General features: G+C 46.6%; 1 protein-coding gene across 1 annotated transcript in view; it reads left to right on the top strand.

The window, feature by feature from the left end:
• The window catches only part of GALNT17 (polypeptide N-acetylgalactosaminyltransferase 17), a 447,671-nt gene that overhangs the window by 399,888 nt on the left and 26,864 nt on the right, over window positions 1-20,919 (top strand). Inside the window, exons 7-9 of the mRNA XM_047089314.1 lie at window positions 8,947-9,132; window positions 11,414-11,551; window positions 19,572-19,667. Coding sequence (XP_046945270.1) covers window positions 8,947-9,132; window positions 11,414-11,551; window positions 19,572-19,667 — 420 coding nt within the window. The remainder of the gene's footprint in view (window positions 1-8,946; window positions 9,133-11,413; window positions 11,552-19,571; window positions 19,668-20,919) is intronic.

Consider the following 20,919-nt stretch of genomic DNA (forward strand, 5'->3'; position numbering starts at 1 on the left):
GCCTCCCGGTGGTGCCCAGGCTGGACTGGGTCGGCTGGTGGTGACTACTGCAGGGTAGCTTTGCATTATGAGCCAGGGTGCCAAGGAACCGCAGTCCCAGAAGCACGAGGGTGGTTTTGGGTTTGTGGGCCGAAAAGTTGGGGAGACTCAGATCTTCCTGGTGTTGAGTCCTATAATAAAGGCCCTTGGTCAATCTGATTGTCCTTTCTGTGCCTGTCATGTTGTATCTCTAGACCGTTTCTATTTTTTCCCTTCATTTCCTCCCTCCCTCCCCCCGTCTTATGCCCTCTGTCTAGACCCATCCTACGAATTCGCCCTCCGTCCCCACTGCATTCATTAGTACGTTCACATTCGCCCATTGAACAAGAGTTTGTCAGGTGCTTACTGATGTGCCAGACCCAGCGCTGGGCACTGGGGACACAGGATGACATGGGTCTGGTCCTCAACGAGCTAACAGCCCAGTAAGGAAAAGAGAGAGTAATACTCTCACACACCCACTGTGTGTGTGCGTGGCACACTCACAAAATCACAACTGCGGTAGGTTGTACTTGCACAAGTGTGTACAAGTACTACGTGAGTCTGCAGTAGGGGGCTCTGCCTTTATGGGGGGGGGGCTTCCCTGGGGAAGCAGCGGTTGAGCTAAAGGCTGAAGTTGGAGGAAGAGGTAACCAGGCAGAGAAGGAAAGAGTGTCCCGGGCAGGGGCTCAGCAAAGGCTCCGAGGCTGGAAGGACTGTGGCACATGAAAGAAGAGAAAGAAGGCTCGCTGTGGGGGAGCTGCACACGAGGGTGAGGCGGGCACGGGGGTCCTGCAAAGCCATGTTAGGATTCTGGACTTCATTCTCAGAGCAGTGGGAGCCCACGAAGCGTTCAGGGGAATGACGTGATCGGAACCCGGCACTCTGGCTGCTGAGTGGAGGCCAGACGGACGGCGCCACGGGCACGTGGGTGCCGCGGTCCAGCTGGTGACAGCTTGGGGTGGTGGCGGAGGAGCCGGTGGTCTGGTGGTCGTGGTGGGTGTTTGGGGAAGTGGCTACAATCGAGCCACAGTTAAGAGGCGTTCATCTGCAGGACTTGGTGACGGACTGACCAGTGTCTGGGGAGGTGAGTGCTGAGCATGACACCCGGATTTCTTTCTGGATCCGGCAGCTTCCTGTTGAACCTTAATGACTAGGGGGTGGGGGAGACAGAGGCGCAGACCTTGTAACACCATCCAGGGCTTTTTCCAGAGACAGCTGCCCCCAGATGGCGCCTGGGGCATCTCGGGACAAGTAGCTTTCATGTTATCATGGCGCTCGCTGTTCACACTCTAGTGTCACGGTTGAAAATTCTCACTAGATTACTTTGGCTCCAAACCTACTCGTTCCTGAACAATACTTTCTGCTGCTTTGAGCAACAGCTGGCCTCTAAAAATGGTGGACTAGGACCTAGACCTCGAATACTTGAATTCTCATAGTGGTTTCCAAAGCCGGACGAACACAGGATAATCCACTGGGGTCTAAGGGGAATACATTAGCACCTCCATGGTGGTATAATTTTTAAATGTCTCTGTCCTTAAATGTATCGTGTGTAAAATACATTAATACAATAGCATGGGCATATATTTTCAAATGGATAAAGTCAACATGTTGGCCTTCAACTGTTCTTTTTCCAGTGGAGAACATATATCAAAAATGTTTAGAGGCCACTGCCTACAGTAGGTGATATAAATGAAGCAGCCACATTGGCTTTAGCTCCTGGCTTCCGCCATGTTTCCTGGCCGCCTCCACGACCGCTCACCTCCGCCAAGGCGGTGACTTCCGGCTCCTTGACTTTGCCCCCTTACCGTCCAAGCTCCTTGGTGATGGAGGCACCAGGGAGAGCATGGTCTGGGCAATACCTGGAACTTTAGATCCCCAGCATTCCTGGAGCCATCACCCAGTGGTCTGTGCTCTGGCCAGGCACATCCTACCTTCTCTTTGCCTCCAGTCATAAAACCACAGTCTCAGAAAAAGATATGAAATGAGTTTAGGCCAGTGGTTCCCAAACCTGGACACATCACAATCACATGGGAGATTTTTTAAACCACCCAGTAGTCCCTCAGCTTCTCCTCAGAGAATGTGATTCATAGGTCTCGGGTGGGATCCAAGCGTTTGTTATTTTAAAGCATCCCTTGGGGATTCAGAGGCACAGCCAGGTTTGGGAACCAGCAATCTAGGCCAGCTTCTCGTCCTGCCCTTGAAGGGAAGACGGAGACTCTGGGAAGTACAGAGGGCATTCAGGGAGACCGCCAGACCGGCTGAGATCCAGGCATAATTCCGGAAATACCAACTTTTGCCTAGTCTGATGACATACTTTCCGTCATCTTTAAGACTCTAGCGAGTTAGTAAAATACTTGTTAGACAATATGAGTTGAATGAATGAAATTCACCAAAAGATGGAATTAAGCCAGCGCACCCTCGAAGACTCTCCCCCTGGAGTGATGGTGGAGAACTCAGAAATCAATGGCACCCTTTGACATCCGTCTCCCATAGTGTCCTCTTCCCCCAGGGTATCAAGTGTCCTAAGCAGAAAGGACGTGTCCCGCCTAAGACTCTTGTGATGCTTTTTTTCTTCCAGAGCCTTGGGCAGGCTTTCTGGCCCAGGGCACGATGCCACCACCCTACGTCCAACTACACAAGCAAAAACCCTAGGAGTCATTCTTGATCCTTCTTTGTCTCCGCCATATCCAACCCGTTGCTCAAGATTTTGCCTGCTAAAAAGCCTCAAATCTGTCAACATATCTGCTTCTATCCCATTGCCCTAGCCAAAGCTACCAGCATTTCTCCCGGCAGTGACGTTAAGACCCTCCTGCCTCCTCTGCCTCCCCTCGCCTTCCTGCTAGTCTCTTTCCCACGCTTCAGCCAGAGTTCACGTTTTCAAACTCATACCTTTCAGTGGCTTCTCATTTAGAACGAAGATCAGTTTCCTTCACGTGGCCTGCAGGCCCGGCTGGTGCAAACCCTGCCTGCCCACCCAGCTTTCTTTCATGCTATTCTCCTCTCTTCCACCCTTGCCCCGACGCAGCCGCATGGCTGTTCTTTCAGTTCCTTGAATACTCCTTGAATATTCCGTTCACGCGAGTTGTTTGTGTAAGCCCACAGTTTAGAGACTTAAAAGAACAATTGATTTGCTCATGATTCTGGAGGCTGGCAGTCCAGGCTGGGGTCTGCTGGCCGATTCCTGTGCCCCTCATAGCATTGCTGGGCTCGTTCACGCGTGGGTGGTCAGTCAGTGGATGGACCGGAGGAGCCCCGTCCAGCTGAAGCTCCGGGCACGTGAGTGAGCCCAGGCTGGACCCCCTTCGCCCCCGTGGTCTTTCATTCCCAGCTTCTTCACAGCACGGTGGACTCAGAATCCCAAGAGGGGGACAGTAAAACTTGCAAACCCTCCCAAGGCCTGGCCTTGGAGAGCGCAAAAGCTTCTACCGCATTCTACTCACCACTGCAGGTCTGAAGACGAGCCCAGATCCAAGAGGAGGGAAAGTCGATCCAACTCGTTGATGGAAGGAGCAAAAAATCCACATTGCAAAGGAGCGTGGGAGAGATTGTTGCAGCCATCGTGAACCCAGACTTTCCCCCCCACGAGGCCGCTGCATCTGTGCTGGCTGCCCCCGGGCTTGGGCTCTTGTCCACTCACCCCACCTCTTTAGCCAGGTTAGCTCAGTCTAGCCTTTCTGATTTCACCTTACCTGCCCCACGTCAGGGTTGCTTTCTCTACGCCTAAGGGCCTGTCCCTTTGTTGGATGCTGGTTTTTCCAGCACTGTGTGGCTTTCCTTCATTGAAATTGGCTCTGCTTCTGAGAAGGCACATCTGCCTGTGATTATTTAATTAATGTGTTTCCCTTTTAAGATCATCAACTTCGTGAGAGCAAGGACTTGTCCCTCGACACTCTCCATGACGTTCCCATGCTGGAAAGTAGGCTCTGAGTGGAATTTTCTGGATGAATAACTATGAATTAATTAATATGTGTTATTGGGGTCAGCCCGTCTCCTGATGGCCACCACTTCCCAGGCAGAGGGTCACCAAGAGCCTTGCTGTGGCTTCTATCCCACCAGGACTTGTCCCCGAGCTTGGACTGTGCTATCTTCCTGGCCCATTCCAGCCCATCTGGAGGGCCTACCTCCTCCTCTGGGGAGGACCTCCGGGCCTGGAGTGCTATTCCAGGATGGTCGTTTCCTCTCTTCTTCCTCCCTGGGATCACAGATGTGCCAGTCAGTCCTTCATCCCCACCTACTTCTTCATTTCCCCTGGTATAATGTCCCCCAGTCTCCATAGAACCTCGCCATTTGGGCCGACAAACGGTAACGGAAGGAAGGATAACTTCCTCGGGAGCAGCTGTACTTGAGACACGTGTAGCTAGTGCTTATGTCTCGCGGAAGGATGAATCGATCACTCCGTTTATGGAGCTACCTTTTTGCTCTCATAGCTCTCAGGTAGAGTAGGAAACTGCGTGAGTATCAGTCCCCTGGATCAGCCCTCAGCAGCTGCCTTAGTTAACCTGTCGCTTTGTTTCTAAGGTATTCAGTCTACCCTCGTGAATGGCTTCACTTCTACACTACATCTACACTCGGTCATTTGACCACGGACAGACTTCACGTCACCCTGTCAACCCTTAGGGCCAGCTCATGAGCTCTGCTGTGACCACTCCTGCCAACTTGGAGAAGAGCCTCCCAAGACTTGAGAATCACTTGAGCCACTGGCTCCTCCCGTTCCCCTTGCGTCGCACTGGACGTGGCTTTGTGCGGCAGGAGGCTGACCTTGGCACCCCTAACAATGACACCCCTGACCCTGAGGGTATCGTTGGTGCCACTTCGGGTCCACTGAGTTTCCTCAGGCCATGGATGCACACCCTGTCCCCCTCACTCACCCCACCCACAGAGGCACTGGCCAGACATCCTGAGTGAGGTGCAAGCTGTGGCTGAGGAAATTCTGGAGGATCCATGAGCGCAGGCCCGCTGCCCCTGGATTGGTGGGGTCAGAGCTGCAGGTGCCCCCCGAGTAAGGGCTGGCCTGTTGGTGTGGCCCGGGGTTAGGTTGTGGTTCTGGGTCCCCCACTTACTGGCTATGGATTGTAAACAACTTAATCAACCTCTTGGACCCTCAGTTTCCTCATCTGTGAGGATTTCATGAGGTACTTGGTGTTGGTGCCTGGTTGTAAGGATTTGGCTGGTCCTACGTTTTGGAGCAGGCCTAGCGAAGACACTCACCTCTGTGAGTGGAGGGTCTGTGGAAGTGGAGGATGAAGGATAAAGCAGAGAGGAGGCTAGGGCTGCTCCTCAAGGCCCAAAGGACTGCGCTCAGTTTGCCACCCACACCTACTGGGTGTTTGTGTGTCTTTCTTCTTCTTTTTCTTTTCTGTTTTTTCCTTCCTCTCCCCCCTCCTCCTCCTCCTTCTTCTTCTTCTTCTTCTTCTTCTTCTTCTTCTTCTTCTTCCTCTTCTCTTCCTTCCTTCCTTCCTTCCTCTCTTTATTTCTTCCCTAACTTTAAATTACCTCCTCTGCCCGGTATCTCCAGAGTAGTTTGCAGCCTGTGTGTTTCAGTGCTGTCATTTTCTGTCTCATACAAGATATGCTATTGCTAGTTGCTCGTGCTTACGACCCTAAATCCAGTCCGAGTCACTAGAGGTGACAGACTGAGGTGTAGACCAAGGCCAGGCTGGCACAGGATGGTAACAGGAATGTGTTCCAGGCAGAAGAGGTCTGTGATGATGTTACAGGCATCCGGGCCAGTGCTGACACTGGTCATTCACTCCAGGTTTGCTGGGCCCAGGAGAGGGCTGTCTGTACCATCAAGATGCTAAACAGTCTGAGAACCCTTTGCCTCTCCCCAGACCATACAGGAAAACCTAAGTGGCTCTGAGTTGGTGTCCATGAGTATGCCAACTGGTATCCACATGGCAGAGTCCAGAAGAGGAAGCCACGGTCCCTGCTACACACGACAGATGTGCTGTGTGGCCTGCCTCCCAGCTGGCACACCATCTCCCACTCTTGTTTAAGAGGCTTGGGGTCTGACCTGGACCCTCTGCTCTGTCAGCCCACTCCTAGCAAGGGACGTCTGAAACAACTTTCCCTAGGGACAACCTGAAACAATCGGAACAATCCCGATCTTGGTCTATCCTGACCTTGGTCTGGACCGCTTACAGAAGACTGGCACCAAGTTGGTCTGCCTGTGGGTTCTGTTCCCGCCTGGAACCTCCGTTCTTGTTACGGGGTTTCTGGCTTTTGCTGAGGCCCCTCATACACCTGCACACGTTATCCCTACTCCGGAAGTGGTTTTCACACAGCTCTGCTTTGGATTGCATTATTTCTCCTTAGCTTCCCAAACTGGAATCTACCCCTTGAATCTTCTTTTCCCATCTCTCGGGGAATTACTTCTCTATCTATCTGTTTATTTTTGTCACCGCTTTGTTGAGATCTTCACATACCATTATGATTCACTCATTTAAAGTGCACAACTCCGAGGCGCCTGGGTGGCTCCTTCGATTGAGCACCCAGCTCTTGGTTTCAGCTCAAGTCATGATCTCACAGTTCGTGAGATCCAACCCCGTGTTGGGCTCTGCACTAACAGCGTGGAACCTGCTTGGGATTCTCTCTCTCCCTCTCTCTCTCTCTGCCCTTTCTCTGCTCATGCTCTCTCTCTCTCCAAAATAAATGAACAAACATGAAAAAAATTTTAAAATTAAGTGCACGACTCAATGGTTTTTAGTATATTCAAGGAGTTGTTCAGTGATCACCTCAATTGATACTAGCACATTTTTTTTTATCACCGTAAAAGGAAACCCCATCCCCACTCTACCTTCCTCCAACCCCACCCCTCGTCCTAGGCAACCCTTAATTTTCTTTCTGTCTGTATGGATTTTCTTATACTGAACATTTCACATAAATGCAATCATAGAGTACGCTGTCCTTTATGACTGGCCTCTTTCCCTTAGCATAATGTTTTCAAGGTTCATCCATAGGGTAGCACTTACTTGTTTTTGTCGCTCAATAATATTCCATTGTATGGATATATCATCTTTTGTTAATCCTTTTATCAGTTGGTGAATATTTGCCTAGTCGTAGGTTATGAAAATTTGCCCTTATGTTTACTTCTAAGAGTTCTACAGTTTTAGCTCTTACATTTATGTCTTGGATCCATTTCAAGTTTGCATATGTTGTGATGTGGTGGTCCAGATTCATTCTTTGGCATGTTGTCCCAGCACAACTTATTGAAAAGACTATTTCCCCCCGTTGGACTGTCTTGGCACCCTTGTTGAAAGTCAGTCAGTTGTAGAGGTGAGGGTTTATTTCTAGACTCTCAGTTCTATCCTGTCGTCTATCCTTATTCCTCCACCGCACTGTCTTGATTATAGTAGCTTTGTGGTAAGTTGAAATCAGAGGTGGAAGTCCTCCAGCTTTGCTCTTTTCAAGGTTTTTTGGAGTCTCTTGTATGTCTACATGTATTTTAGGATTAGTTTGCTAATTTCTGCAAAGAAGCCATCTGGGGTTTGGATGAGGATTGTGTTGTCTTTAAATCAATTTGGAAAGTGTTGCCGTCTTAACAACATGGGGCCTTCCAATCCATGAATATGGGATGTCTTTCCATTCATTCCCTGAATCTTGAAACTGCGCAATGCCACATACCTGTGCCGCTCTGTATCTTTGCCTATTGCCCACCCCAGAAATTCAGCTACCTGGTTTTACCTGGTAAGGTCTCTTGCCCCCATTCCCTACAGGCATTGGCTATATTTGCCTCCTTGACATGGCTTCCTTCCACTGTCAGCAGCTGCCATGACGACGCAAGGGGAACCTAATGGTCAGGTCCCCAAATCAAGCTCCTCTGGACCACTCACTGTCTACCAAACAAACCCTTAGCTTACAGTCTCCTCCTTGAAGGTGAGGATTCATGGTTATGGGCAGAATTTTCCATCTGTATCATTTCCCCATGGTGCAGCCAGAGTTGGGAAATAGAAACGGAAGACCACACACGCATGGATCTTGCCACCAAATTCAATCAATGAAGATCCAGGGATGGTGTACAAACCTGCAGGAGGGTCCCAGTATCCTCAAGAAGGGGGTCTGGGAAAGTAAAGGTAGAGGGGCTTGAAGTATCCCAGGTTGGGGTGAGCATATACATTGTCTGTGCTGACTGGGTCAGCTCACCAGCACACTCTCCCCACCAGTACGTTTATTTCCACAAAGTAGTCCTTCCTGACAATCAGGAGTGCTTTGCTTTGCCTGCCTGGGACTGGGAGAAGTTGGGCAGTTCAGCTTTTCCATACAAGCAGGGCCTTTTGGGCCTGGATGCCTGCCATGCCCATGCAGAGAATGGCAGGTGTCACTTCCTTGGGCTTTTGTATCCGTCAAAGGCAACTACCATATCAGCCTTCCACCTGCATGTTCCAATTCCAGCAATAACAAGGGATGCCCGCCCATGATACCGTTGGGGCAGATGCTTCCAGAAGGCTGGGCATCTGTGCTCTTAGGACTCCATCACAGAGCATATTAACGATGCGTAAGTAGCCTGTTGTGCCCTTGGTGCTGATATGAATAAATATGGTTTGCTTTTCAGTTTGAATTTTCTGTTCTAGGTCTGCAAGGCCCGACTTCAGCCAGGTGGGAAAGAAAACCTCCATGGGTGCCAACTGTGCAGAGCTTAAGAAAATCCATGTGTCACCAGGAGCCACCTAACTAAGGCTCTGGGCCTTAGTTACCCAGAGCTCTATTTTAATATCCTAAACTATTTTATCTATAAAAGTCTCCCAAGCCTTCTTTTACACCTGTTTTAGTTAGGTTAGTCTACATTGCAGTAACAGACCAACCTCAAAATACATTAAAATGTACTTCTCACCCATGCTGCGTCCCCTGACCGTTGCCTTTGGGCCTTGGGGAGGGGCAGTGGCCTCTAGGGATTTCCCTGTCAGGCTGATCAAGTCCTCCCTCCTCCAGGTATGGCTCTGTGGGGGCAGCATGGAGGTCCTGCCTTGCTCACGGGTGGCCCACATTGAGCGGAAGAAGAAACCCTACAACAGCAACATCGGTTTCTACACCAAGAGGAATGCTCTCCGGGTTGCTGAGGTCTGGATGGATGATTACAAGTCTCACGTGTACATAGCGTGGAATCTGCCACTGGAGGTAGGGCCCCAGCAGCCCTTCCCCATCACCCTGGACCAGTGATCCTGTCAGGTCAATGATGGTGTCTCCTCAGAAAGATGCTTACACTTGCAAAATTGTAAGAGCATTTTGAAGGGGTTCACAGATCTCCAGGTGTTGGAAACCCTGCTTTACGTGGGGCCTGGCACAATGGAACTCTCGAAATCCAGTTACAAAGAGTAGCAGGGTCTTATTGAATTAATCCCAGCCATACTGTAGTCATCCGGATGCCCTGCTCCTGACCGTCCATGGTGTTCTGGAAGCTTCTTAACCAATGACTCCATGATTTGCCCTCACTTTGTGCCCTCCCACGGAGCTCCACCTGCCCCATGACATACACCCCTACCAGTTTACGTGGCTCTTCAAGTCTCCTCCATATTCTTTCCAGAATACAGCCTAAGAAAACTCCCGTGTTGCCAAAGCCTGACAGGAGTTTTGTGTGATGGCTGTGCCTTGATTTGGTTGCAATCCCTGCTCTGCCGCTTACCAGCTATGCAGTCTTGAACAAATCCATTTACTGCCTCCGTCCCTGAGGCTCCTTGCCTAGAAAATCCTTCCGAAGGTGACTGGGGGAACTGAATCTAAAGTACTCGCTTAAGTAATAAGTACTAAAGTACCCCCATCTAAGTACTAGAGTACTCAGTTTAAGTACAGAGTACCAAAATCATCAATCTAGGTGCATGTAATGCACTTAGATCCACAGCACAGCGGGGTGACCCCCCAAAGTTGGGTTTATCTCTTCAGTCAGAGTACCTGTAGGTGTCTCAGCCGTGTCCTGAGAGAGTCGCCTAGAATTGTTCCCTCTGAGGACCGGCAGATTTCAGGTTTCAGGAGGCGGCAGCCCAGAGCAGCAGACTACGTGCAGCATTTCTAGATAAAGAGGGTAAAAGTGAAGAATTTGTATCATGTTGTTACAGTTATTGAGATAATGTTCCCAAGCATTGAAGCCCTTTTGGCCATAATAGCACTTTGTAGCTGTTAAACCAGAAGTGATTTGACATGTGGTTATTTATATAAAGATAGGTACCCCTTGCTGAGCCCTGGCTATGTCCCTGGCACTCAGGAAGTATGATCAAAGGAGTCCCCTTAAACCTACTCCCTAAGCAGTATCTCATTTAGCGCCCCCGTAACGACCTCATGACAGAAGAACTTTCTGCCTCAGTTTCCTTGCCTATAAAGCAGGGATTGTTGACATTCATCTCCTGGGGCTCTTGTGAAGATAAAAACAAGGCTTAGAGTATAGCAACCGTGAAGGGCTCAATACATGCTAGCTTGATATGGACCTATTATGACGTCCATTTTACAGGTGAGTAGACTGAAACTCTGGGAGGTGACGTGTGACTTGCGTAAGGTCCTACGTGTAGCACATGGCAGGGCAGGGCTGTGAACTCACATCCTTCCTCGACTCTCCCCACAGCCCTGTGAAATCAGTGCAATCAGTATTATTATTCCCGTTTGTGAATTTACAGTGGCAGTGTGACTCAGGGTCATAGGCGCTCAAGGCGGCTGGCCGTCTTCCGATGCACATTTAGGGGGGTTTTCCTTTAACACCACCATTTGGCTGTTGAAAGGAGAAATCTTAACGAAACAACATGAACTCCCCCTGGCCCCCGAGCTGCCGCCTGGCTGGCCGCCATTGTGGAGACAGCGTCCTGTCCCTCCTGGTTCGCGGCCATCTTGCGGCGAAGCCTGTGGAGTCCTATTTCAGCTAGTTTATTTTCCCTTGTCAGCATGTAATGAACCCATTACAGGTTCATTTCTGTAAAAGCAGAGTGAATTATTCATTAGAACATCATTACAAGCTTTGCAATGGAAAATTATTTTCACTTCGGTGTATAATGAACTTCACAAAGGGCCAGCAAAGGGGGGAATCACACGTGTATTAGAGAAGAAAGACAGGAGGTGGTTAGAGGCATTTATTTTCCTGTCTTAATCAAATAATTCCTCTAATAACTGGCTCTGAGAGTCACTGGGGAAACGAGGGAAGATGCTGGGAACATAGGTTGTCAACATCAGTGCGTCCTAGGATCCCTTTTGTGTGGTGATGATAAGGACGGCTCCTTTGGGGGGCCGCGTGCTGCACTCAGGGGACCGTAGTCTAGCCTGGGGCTCTGGGATCAAATGAGTCCCCTTAAACCTACTTCCCAAGCAAGGATGCAGGACATCAGGTTTCTCTCTGATGGCTTTCTTCAAAAGCCACCCGCCTTCTTCTCCGGCCAGAGCTCCCCAGTCACTAATGCCCCTTGCTTCTCTCTACTTTCAGAATCCAGGAATTGACATCGGTGATGTCTCCGAAAGAAGAGCCTTGAGGAAAAGTTTAAAGTGTAAGAATTTCCAGTGGTACCTGGACCACGTTTACCCAGAAATGAGAAGATACAATAACACCATTGCATATGGGGAGGTAATTAAGACCACACTTGCCCTCAGCTTGGATGGCTGTGGATGGCTGGGGATTGCTCTGATGGGGGAAAATAGAGGACAGATCCATTCATTCATTCATTCATTCGTTCGTTCATTGAGTGTTTTTCGGAGGTACAGACCTGGCAGCAAGGCTCTCACCAGCTGGTGGGGGGACACATGGAATAAATGTTACAATGGGGGGACCAGAGGCTCTGGTAACCTGTTCTGTCTGGGGTGTAGAGTGCATGATCAGTTCTATTTGGGACATTTTGACTTTGAGGTCCCCCGGGACCCGTAAGAGGGACGTTGAGCAGGAAGTTGGAGATAAAGACAGGCAGTGACTGGAGCTGTCCACTGCTCAGTGCTGGCGGCCAGAACCCCTTGCCCCCAACAAAAGGACAGACGCTCTTAGATCTTCTATGATGAGATAACGTCAACTCTCTAAACATTGAAACAGATAGCCTTTTCTCTTATTACAAAGGCCATTAGTATGCATTTCAGAAAAATTTGAAAATACGAATAAGGGGCAGCGAACACGTACAAGATGCACCAGGCACTATTCTAAGTGCTTTTCACCTGTGAACTCATTTTACCCTCCCTTTATGAGTATTATGTCCATGTTGTTGATAAGGAAGCTGAAGCTGAGACTTGGATGAATTCAATAATTACCGAAGGTCTCGGGCTGTAAGTCATGAAGCCCGCCTTGGACACAGGCATTCTGACTTCGTAGGTGATACGTACATTTTGATGTGTGGTCTTTGTGTGTGTGTCCGTGTGTGCATTTTTTACTAAAAATATGCACACATGTGTATTTTTATAAACACATCTGTATCTATGTATTGCTGCAGCCATGGTGTCCACGTGTGTAATAATTTGAAATCATAACATACAAGGAATATCTGTGTCATTTCTGCAGCCTTAGTAATGACTGTGTATGTCATTGACTGTGTATGTAATGACTGTGTATGTCATTACACATGACTGTGTAATGACTGTGCATGATACCACCTTTGTGTGCCGTGTTTTGCTCGATAATACGGACGTTTATGTTGTTTCTATTTTTTTCAATATCGTAAGCACCACCGCTGAGAACATGCTGTGTATAAGCCTTTTTACTTCCTTCCGTTGTGTGTTTGGATGAGGCACAGAGTGAGGCCAGGGCGCAGGGCGCCAGATGCACCAGACCCACTGGTGACACCCCCACTAGCTCCAGTATTCGGGCTGCTTCCCAGAGCTGCTTGCGGCTGAAGCTAAGGCTCTCTTTGACTTACAGTGTTTCCTTTTTCTGTAACTGTGTATTTTCCCCGCTTCATGCCTGATGCCTTTTATGGGAAGTAAATAAGGGCCAGATTAAATCGTCAGGGTGTGGGCGAGGTGTCCCTCTGCAGCCAGAATCTGGAATGGGAAGCATGTGCCTTGCAGGCACAGTCCATATAGTGTTAGGGGCGCGTGAAGACTGAATCACTGCACAGGGCTATCGGGAAGGTGAAACGAGCCGGGATATGTTGAGTTTTTAGACCAGTAGCTGGCACTCAGCAGTGACTATTAACAGGTGCAAATTGCCTTATCTTTTCTTCTTTAAAACAGAAGTGTGGTCTGGGGGTTTAGGGTTATCAAAGTAAGGTCAAATAAAAGGAGGCATTGAAAAACAACAGGCTGTAAACGGATTATTCGTAAGACAATTGGGTGAATTGCCTAGTTCTTTGGAGAAGAAAACAGTTGAGATCCTTGCAGCTCACCATATCCTGAAGTGTATTTCAGATGAACTTTAGCGTTAAATGAAAGAAAAGAAATGATAATAGGACCATACGGAAATGCATGTGCAGCTGGTCTCTGAAAGGGCCAGAGCTTCCTAAGAATGAAAGCCTTGGAAGAAAATGCAAAAGTAAAAGATAATGGATCCGAGCTTATAAATATTAAAATAATCTATACATCAACTGAATAGAGAAACAATATGCCAAACCACAGGAATAGTATAGATGAATGGACAATGCAAATAATATCTAATGAGCTCCACAAACTGAATTACATCTTAATAATTAATTTAAATAAGAAAATAAAACACCCCCAAAGAAAAATAAAGTATAAGAGAAAACACAAATGGTTGAAAAACATGGATGTTCTTCGTTGATTTCATCATCGAAGACATTAAAATGCATTGAGGTAGCTTTGTGCTTCTGCCAAATAAACAAAGGTTCATTTTTGGAATACATGTGGGCATCCTGCCAGTAAGATCTTGGTTATATGAAAAATCACAGATCCTCTGGTGAGGGTGTAAATTGAAACAAGCTTTTTAAATAGCAGTTTGAACCACATGTATTAAAAGGCTTAATGAGAGTCGCACTCTCATCTCTACCCTTATCCTAAGCAAATACTTTGAAATGAGCACAAAGATTTGAGAGTAATTGTTCATCTCCGTGACTTTTTTTTTATCAAAAAATTTGACTCTCACTTGAAGGTTAGTTAAATATACCATATTAATCGTTTGAAATATTTGCAACCATTTCGAAAGGTATGTACAAAAGTTTAATGACTTGAGAGAAATGTTGATAGTCTAATTCTTAAGAGGAAAAGGTCAGGATTATAAAATTGGATTAGCTACTTACTATTTTAGGTTGAAAGCAAGTGAGAAAATAGCATGGGGAAATGGAGACACGGGTTCTAGTTACCTCTGGGTGGAGAGACAGGCAGCTTTTGTGAGGGTACTTTGTCATGTGTTCCCAATTATTGCTAATGTTTATATGATAATACCATAATGAGGAGGAAAATAGTATTAAAAAAAAAATAAGGAATAAAAACGGGAAAATGAAAGACGATGACCGGGACCCAGTTCCACAGGCTGTGCACTGAACAGCTTCAGGGCCTGTCATTCACATGAAGTACGATGTAAATGATGTCTCTGGAGCTCAACAGTGGGGTGGCCATGGAGTCAACGTAGAAATCATAGACTGGTTTTGGGGAAAGGGGAGGCTTTTGTTTTTACAAATCTCTCTATCTCTTTTAAGTAAGAAATTCAGTGCATACGCTCTATAGGAAATATAAAGATGAAACAAAAGTGATTCCAAATCCCAATTCCCAGATATGATCAGTGTTAACATTTTAGGGCATTTGCTTCTATCACTCCTTCTCGGCTTGCTGAGCTCAACATATGCTAGAATATATTTCATATGGACTATAACATTAAATGAAAGAAGTCAAACTAATCAGATTCAGTTTGGTAACAAAATCTACCATTATTTAGACAACTCTATTTCTAATACTCCCTCCTACTGGTTCTTTTCACCACACCAGGCCCCCGAGCAACAGGAAAAAGAAGAAGGCAGAGTGAATATCGTACTATATTTGCAATTTACGTCCTCCGGTTTTCATGTACAATGCTGTTTGAGAGTCTTTCCCCAGGCCAGTGAATATCTCTGGGTTTAATGCTCCTTGCTCCTTCCCAATTTTTTAGCGGGCTTGTTTCTTGGCTTTAAAAAAACGTCCTCGTCACGTGAATTATCTGTGTCTCGTTGTTAATTGCATTATGGTAACCTGTAACATTCTGTTAAGTTTTTACTTAACGTTAGTTCAGGGGCGCCTGGGTGGCTTGGTCGGTTAAGCGTCTGACTTCAGCTCAGGTGATGATCTCACAGCTCGTGAGTTCGAGCCCCGCGTCGGGCTCTGTGCTGGCAGCTCGGAGCCTGGAGCCCGCTTCAGATTCTGTGTCTCCCTCTCTCTGCCCCTCCCCTGCTCATGCTGTGTCTCTGTCTCTCTCTCTCAAAAATAAATAAAAGATTTAAAAAAAATTCTCGTTAGTTCACAGGCAGTGTAATGTTAGTTTCAGGTGTGCAGTGTAGTGATTCGACCCGGTTATATTACACTCCACTTGACTCTTCATGTTGGAGACTCAGGGATGAATTTTTTTCTTTTTTTTTCAAAAAACGTTAGAAGCAGTGCAGTTCCTGGATCGTGGGGTGGTTCTAGTTTTTGAACCTGTTGCTCATCACAACAAGTGCCCTTCTTAATCCCCATCCCTCCCCCACCCCCATCCCCCTCCCCTCTGGTAAGCATCACTTTGTTCTCTATAGTGAAGAGTCTGTTTCTTGGTTTGCCTCTCTCTCTTTTTCCCTGTGTTGTTTTCTTTCTTAGACTCCACATGTGAGTGAAATCACATGGTGTGTGTCTTTTTCAGACTGATTTCACTTAGCTTAATACCCTCTAGCTCCATCCACATTGTTGCAAATGGCAAGATTTCATTCTTTTTTATGGCTGAATAATAGTCCATTGTGTGTTTTTTTTACCACACCTTCTTTATCCATTCATCACTCGATGGACATTTGGGCTCTTTCCATAATATGGCTGTTGCAGATAGTGCTGCCGTAAACATCAGAGTGCAGGTACCCCCTTTAAATTAGCATTTTTGCATTCTTTGTACCTAGTAGTGCAAAGAGGCTCGACCTCACTCATCATCAGGGAAATGCAATGAGATAGCAACTCACACCTGTCAGAATGGCCTAAAATCAACAACACAAGACACAACAGATGTTTGAGGATGCGGAGAAAGAGGAACCCTCTTGCACTGTTGGTGGGAATGCAAACTGACGCAGCCGCTTCGGAAAACAGTATGGCGGTTCCTTAAAATTTAAAACGAGAACAACCCTACGATCGAGCAACTGCACTACCTCTAATGTTTTGTTTTGTTTTCAATTCGTCTCCGAGTCTCCAAAATGAAGGGTCAGGGGGCATGTAACACAAGAACGTTAACACACTTTCTCCTTGACTGAGAAAGTTCATCAACTTCTCAGCCTTTGCTAATATTATCTGGGGTTTGGGGCACAAACATTCTTTTCCCTTATTTCCATTTTATACCTTTCAGAATAGCTTTATGGTTAAATTCATTTCAGTAACAAGATGTACGATTATTCAGGCAACTGTATTTTAACACTTACTGCTAGCAGTCCTGTTTGCCATGCCCAGACCCCAGCATGGTGACAGAGGGAGACAGACACGTCTGAGCAGGTGTCAGCCCCAGTGTTTTTCATCCTGACCACAGCGATGGCGCCCAGGCCCACTTACAGAGTAAGCCACCTTCCCTTGCTTTTTAAATGTCTATTCACCTCTATTAGCTGGAATGCTTTAACGTGATTCTTTAAATTTTTTAATGTATTTTGAGAGAGACAGAGAGCGCAAGCAGGGGAGGGGAAGAGAGAGAGAACAAGAGAGAGAGAGAATTCCAAGCAGGTTCCGCACCGTCAGCGGGGAGCTCCGTGCGGGGCTTGAACTCATCAACTGAACCGTGAGACCATGACCTGAGCCAAAATCGAGTCGGACGCTCAACCAACTGAGCCACCCAGGCGCCCCTGCCTTAACATAATTTTTAAAGAAAGACATGTGCCCGCTTTATGTCCTGATTCTTCCATGTATGAGATACTGCTTTTCCACATGTAAAAGCAACTCAGTGAGCACAAAAACATTCACCGGGTCTTTGGTCAAAATTCTGTGGTTGGCTCATACTGTCCTCGTGGCCTGAAGTGCCTCTGCCCCTTGTTTGATTTTATTCATCTTTGTTATTCTCTTACCATTATTTATATGAAAGACCATGCACATACGGTATGCATAAAGCATACAGGTGCAGCATAATAATATACAGCAATATAATAATATACAGATGGAATGGGGACGTGTTTTCATTGCCGTCCTGGCAAAAATTCAGTCTTGCACGAGCTCTTCCTGTGTCTGTCTCTCCAGACCATGGACTGTTTCAGGGCAAGGACTATGTTGTTTATTTTTGCATTCATTGAACTTAGCACAGTCCCAGGCACGTATGAGGCCCTCCATAATATTTATTAAGTTACTGAATAATAGATTTCTTTGCATAAACATTAGAGACAAAATTGAAAAGCCTGGCATTCTGAAATCATTATAGGGAACAAATATGCCATAAAAACAATATCCTTAATATATTAGGAGCGCTTCTAAATCTACAATAAAACCACCGGAGATCCCAATGGGGAAATAAGCAGATAATTCTTAAAAAGGGAAAGAATTGCTAAACTTGAAACTCTCCAATTTCCTATTAATTGTCAATTCATAAAAACAAGAATGTCTTTCCTCACCTCTCAAAACAATATTCTCTATCACCTGTAATTTTTATTTTATACTTCTCTTAAAAGCTTCATTAGACTCCGTTGGACACATTTTTATAATACTGCTCTTGTGTAGACATTAAAAAAAAAGACATAAGCAAAATACATTTGGTAGATGTTATCACTTTCAACATCTTAATTCTTCTGAATTACTTTTTGACTCAGAAGTTTGCTTGGGTTTTTTTTTCCACGTAATTTATCCTTTGCCTCATTGAAAGCATCGACAGTGAGCGTGTCCTCAAAGCATCTACAAAAGAACTAAAACACAGCACGGGGCTCCAAGGCGACTCAGCAGAGATCTCTTGCTTGGGACCTTTTGTCCAACATATCTGATTCATCACTTCTACCCCTCTGCATACATTTTTGGTAACTTGGGTTTAAAGCAATACCCCCACCAATTTCTTTAGAATTTTTCTCCCAAGCAGCTTTCTTTTTTTTCCCTCCAGCTTTATTGAGATACAATTGACATATAAAGCTATATAAGCTTAAGGGGTCCAACATGTTGATTTGACACACTTACTTATTATAAAGTGATTATTGCCATAGAGTTAGCTAACACCTCTGTTACATCCCCTAATTACCATCTCTTTTTTTGGTGATGAGAACATTTAAGATGATCTAATCGCTGGGTGATTTTCCAAGTATGTGATACAGTATTATTGGCTATGATTACCATGCTGTGCACTAGGTTCCCCAGCATCTAAGTTTGGATGTTTGTATACTTTGACCAACACAATATTTTTAAAGCATGAAACTCAGGACTAATAAGTATTTACATACCTTGTGGACGGGAATAGAAATTAGTTTGAAGCTCCCGGAAAGGATTTGGACGGCAGGTTTTGAGAACATTAAGGCAGCCCTACCTTCTGCTACCGTAACCGCAGTTCTAGGATTATTTTCTTAATAAAACCTGAAGGGTGAAGAAGCTTTACACAGTTGTTCATTACGGTCCAACTTGAACAAAACGAAATTGTCTCAGAATTAGGGAAAAAAATTAACCGAATTTGGGAAAGGACGGTGAGCGATTGTTACTTTCTTCCACAGTTTTCAAGATATCTCAGTAGGATGGGGTTATTTTTGTAATCTTTAAAACAAACAAAAAAAAGGCAGTGAAACTCTGCTCAGTTGCCTGAACCTAAACACAGTTTGGGAGCACAGAAGCCAAGTGCCCCTTGCCTCCCTTCTTGATTTGTCTCTGGTTAGTTTGGTTTCCATGGAGGAGACGGAGTGTAAGACCAACAACGTTTTCCCACCGGTTTGAGATTGCAACATGGCGGGTGGGATGGACACCAGTCTAGGTTCCAACGAGACAAATTCTTCTGTGTTCCCAGAGAGATGTGCGTAGCTAGGTTCTGGGCTTTTGTCTTGGGGACTTCGGTCCGTTCTGCCACAGATGCGTTCCAAACACCTAGCATGGTACCTGCCACCGTCTAGGCATCCAGTAAGTATTCTTTGAATATGTAGATAAGTACAGAAATATATAAATAAATTGTTGCTTGGCGGCAGGGTTTTTGTTTGCTTTGGGGGATTACTGGTTTTAATGCCTCCATGCCAGCAGTGACTTCAGAAACTGACCCATGATTCCCGGGGTTATTAAAAGCAGTGTTGGTGTCGACGCCCACTCTGGATAACCAGTGGGTAACTGGTGTTCCTATGTCCAGATGTTCCCTAGGCTTCTCTTCTGTGCTGGGGACGGGGGAGTTGTGTGTCAGCAGGGGCTAGGGTTGTCGCAGGCAGAGCGCTCATGCCCACACCGTCCGTTGAAGGACTTTGTCTTTCTTGCCAAAATGATCACCTCACAGAAAAGTCCGAACCAAGTCATGGCGGAACAAGGGTTGGGCAGCGGAATTTCCACCAGATGAGCTCTGATGGGTGATGTTTTGCCTATTCCTACAGCTTCGAAACAACAAGGCTAAAGACGTCTGCTTGGACCAGGGGCCACTGGAGAACCACACAGCAATACTGTACCCATGCCATGGCTGGGGACCCCAGGTAGGAGCCCATCTCTGACCAGGAGGGGAGTAAAATCACCAGCCTCCAGAGGATCTGTGGGGCATCTGTTGTTCTCTACTTTGTAGCTGTTCTGTGTTCTGAGATTTTAAGGAGAAGGGCAGGGGGGGGGGTGCATTCTGGTTGTTCCTGCGTAGCAGTTGGGAAAAGATTCATGAGTGTTTGCATCAGCACAGATATTAAGAGGATCAATGGGCACACTGCATACCGGATAGAAAATGTGAATACATTTCAGAGTCATGTGCAATTAGGCAAGTATCTGCCACATGGGCATACGTTCTAATCATAACTAAATATGCCCGCTTACACGTACTTCAAAGAAATAACAGACTTCCTCATGAGAACATGCCTGACATGTTCATCCCGAAGGACCAGCTGGGTGGTAAGTGTGACCGGGTCTGTAAGTACAAGAGCTAAGCACTAACTGGGAAAGAGAAACGTGCCAGTAGTAACATTTCAGAGAACACACGCCTTCTCCGGTTTCTCAGGAGAACACAGAATAACTCAAAAAGGGCAACACAGTCGACCAACATTGTGAAAATAGAGCCTAGTCAATGAATTTCCCTTGGCAACTTTGTGCTAACCCAAGGTGTGTGCGCACATGTATGCATACGTGTGTGTTTACGTATGTATGTGTGTGCATGTGTGTGAATAAAGAGCTTGGCAGAAATTGTCTGAGATTCGGGAGAAAACGTACCCAAAAATGTCATTAGACTTGACATTCACAAAAGTTTAAGACATTTTTTATGTCAACTAATAGGAATAAAAGGCAGGCTACAAACGGGGAAAACATTTACGATGCGGTCCTCGTGGAGCACCAGACAGGTGATTCTGAGCCAGACTCAGTGATTCCCTCTCTCTGGATCTCAGTGTGCTCCTCTGTAATAGGAAGACACTGGACAAAATGCCCCGTCAGCTCCCTTGGTCCGTCTCTTGTTCCGTGAACCCAAAGACATTCAGTTGCCAATTCACATTCAGGAGTCACGCGCGCACATTCAGGCAGGCATTCGTTATGGCTCATGGGTTTCCTCTGTTCCTGGCACTTTTGCTTCCCGTTAAGCCAATACCTGGAAGGAGAGGAATTGTGTTCTCTCTACCATCATGACAGGTAGTTCTTTCCCTTTTTTTAAGTGTACTTACTTATTTTGAGGGAGAGGGAGCAAGCGCGAGCAGGGGGGAGGGAGAGAGAGAATCCCAAGCAGGCTCTGAGCTGCCCAGCGTGGAGCTCAGTCCC

This window comes from Lynx rufus, unplaced genomic scaffold (genome assembly GCF_022079265.1).
Source record: "Lynx rufus isolate CCGP_SWC_20201006 ecotype Redwood Valley unplaced genomic scaffold, mLynRuf1.p SCAF_27, whole genome shotgun sequence".
Classification (NCBI taxonomy): Eukaryota; Metazoa; Chordata; class Mammalia; order Carnivora; family Felidae; genus Lynx; species Lynx rufus.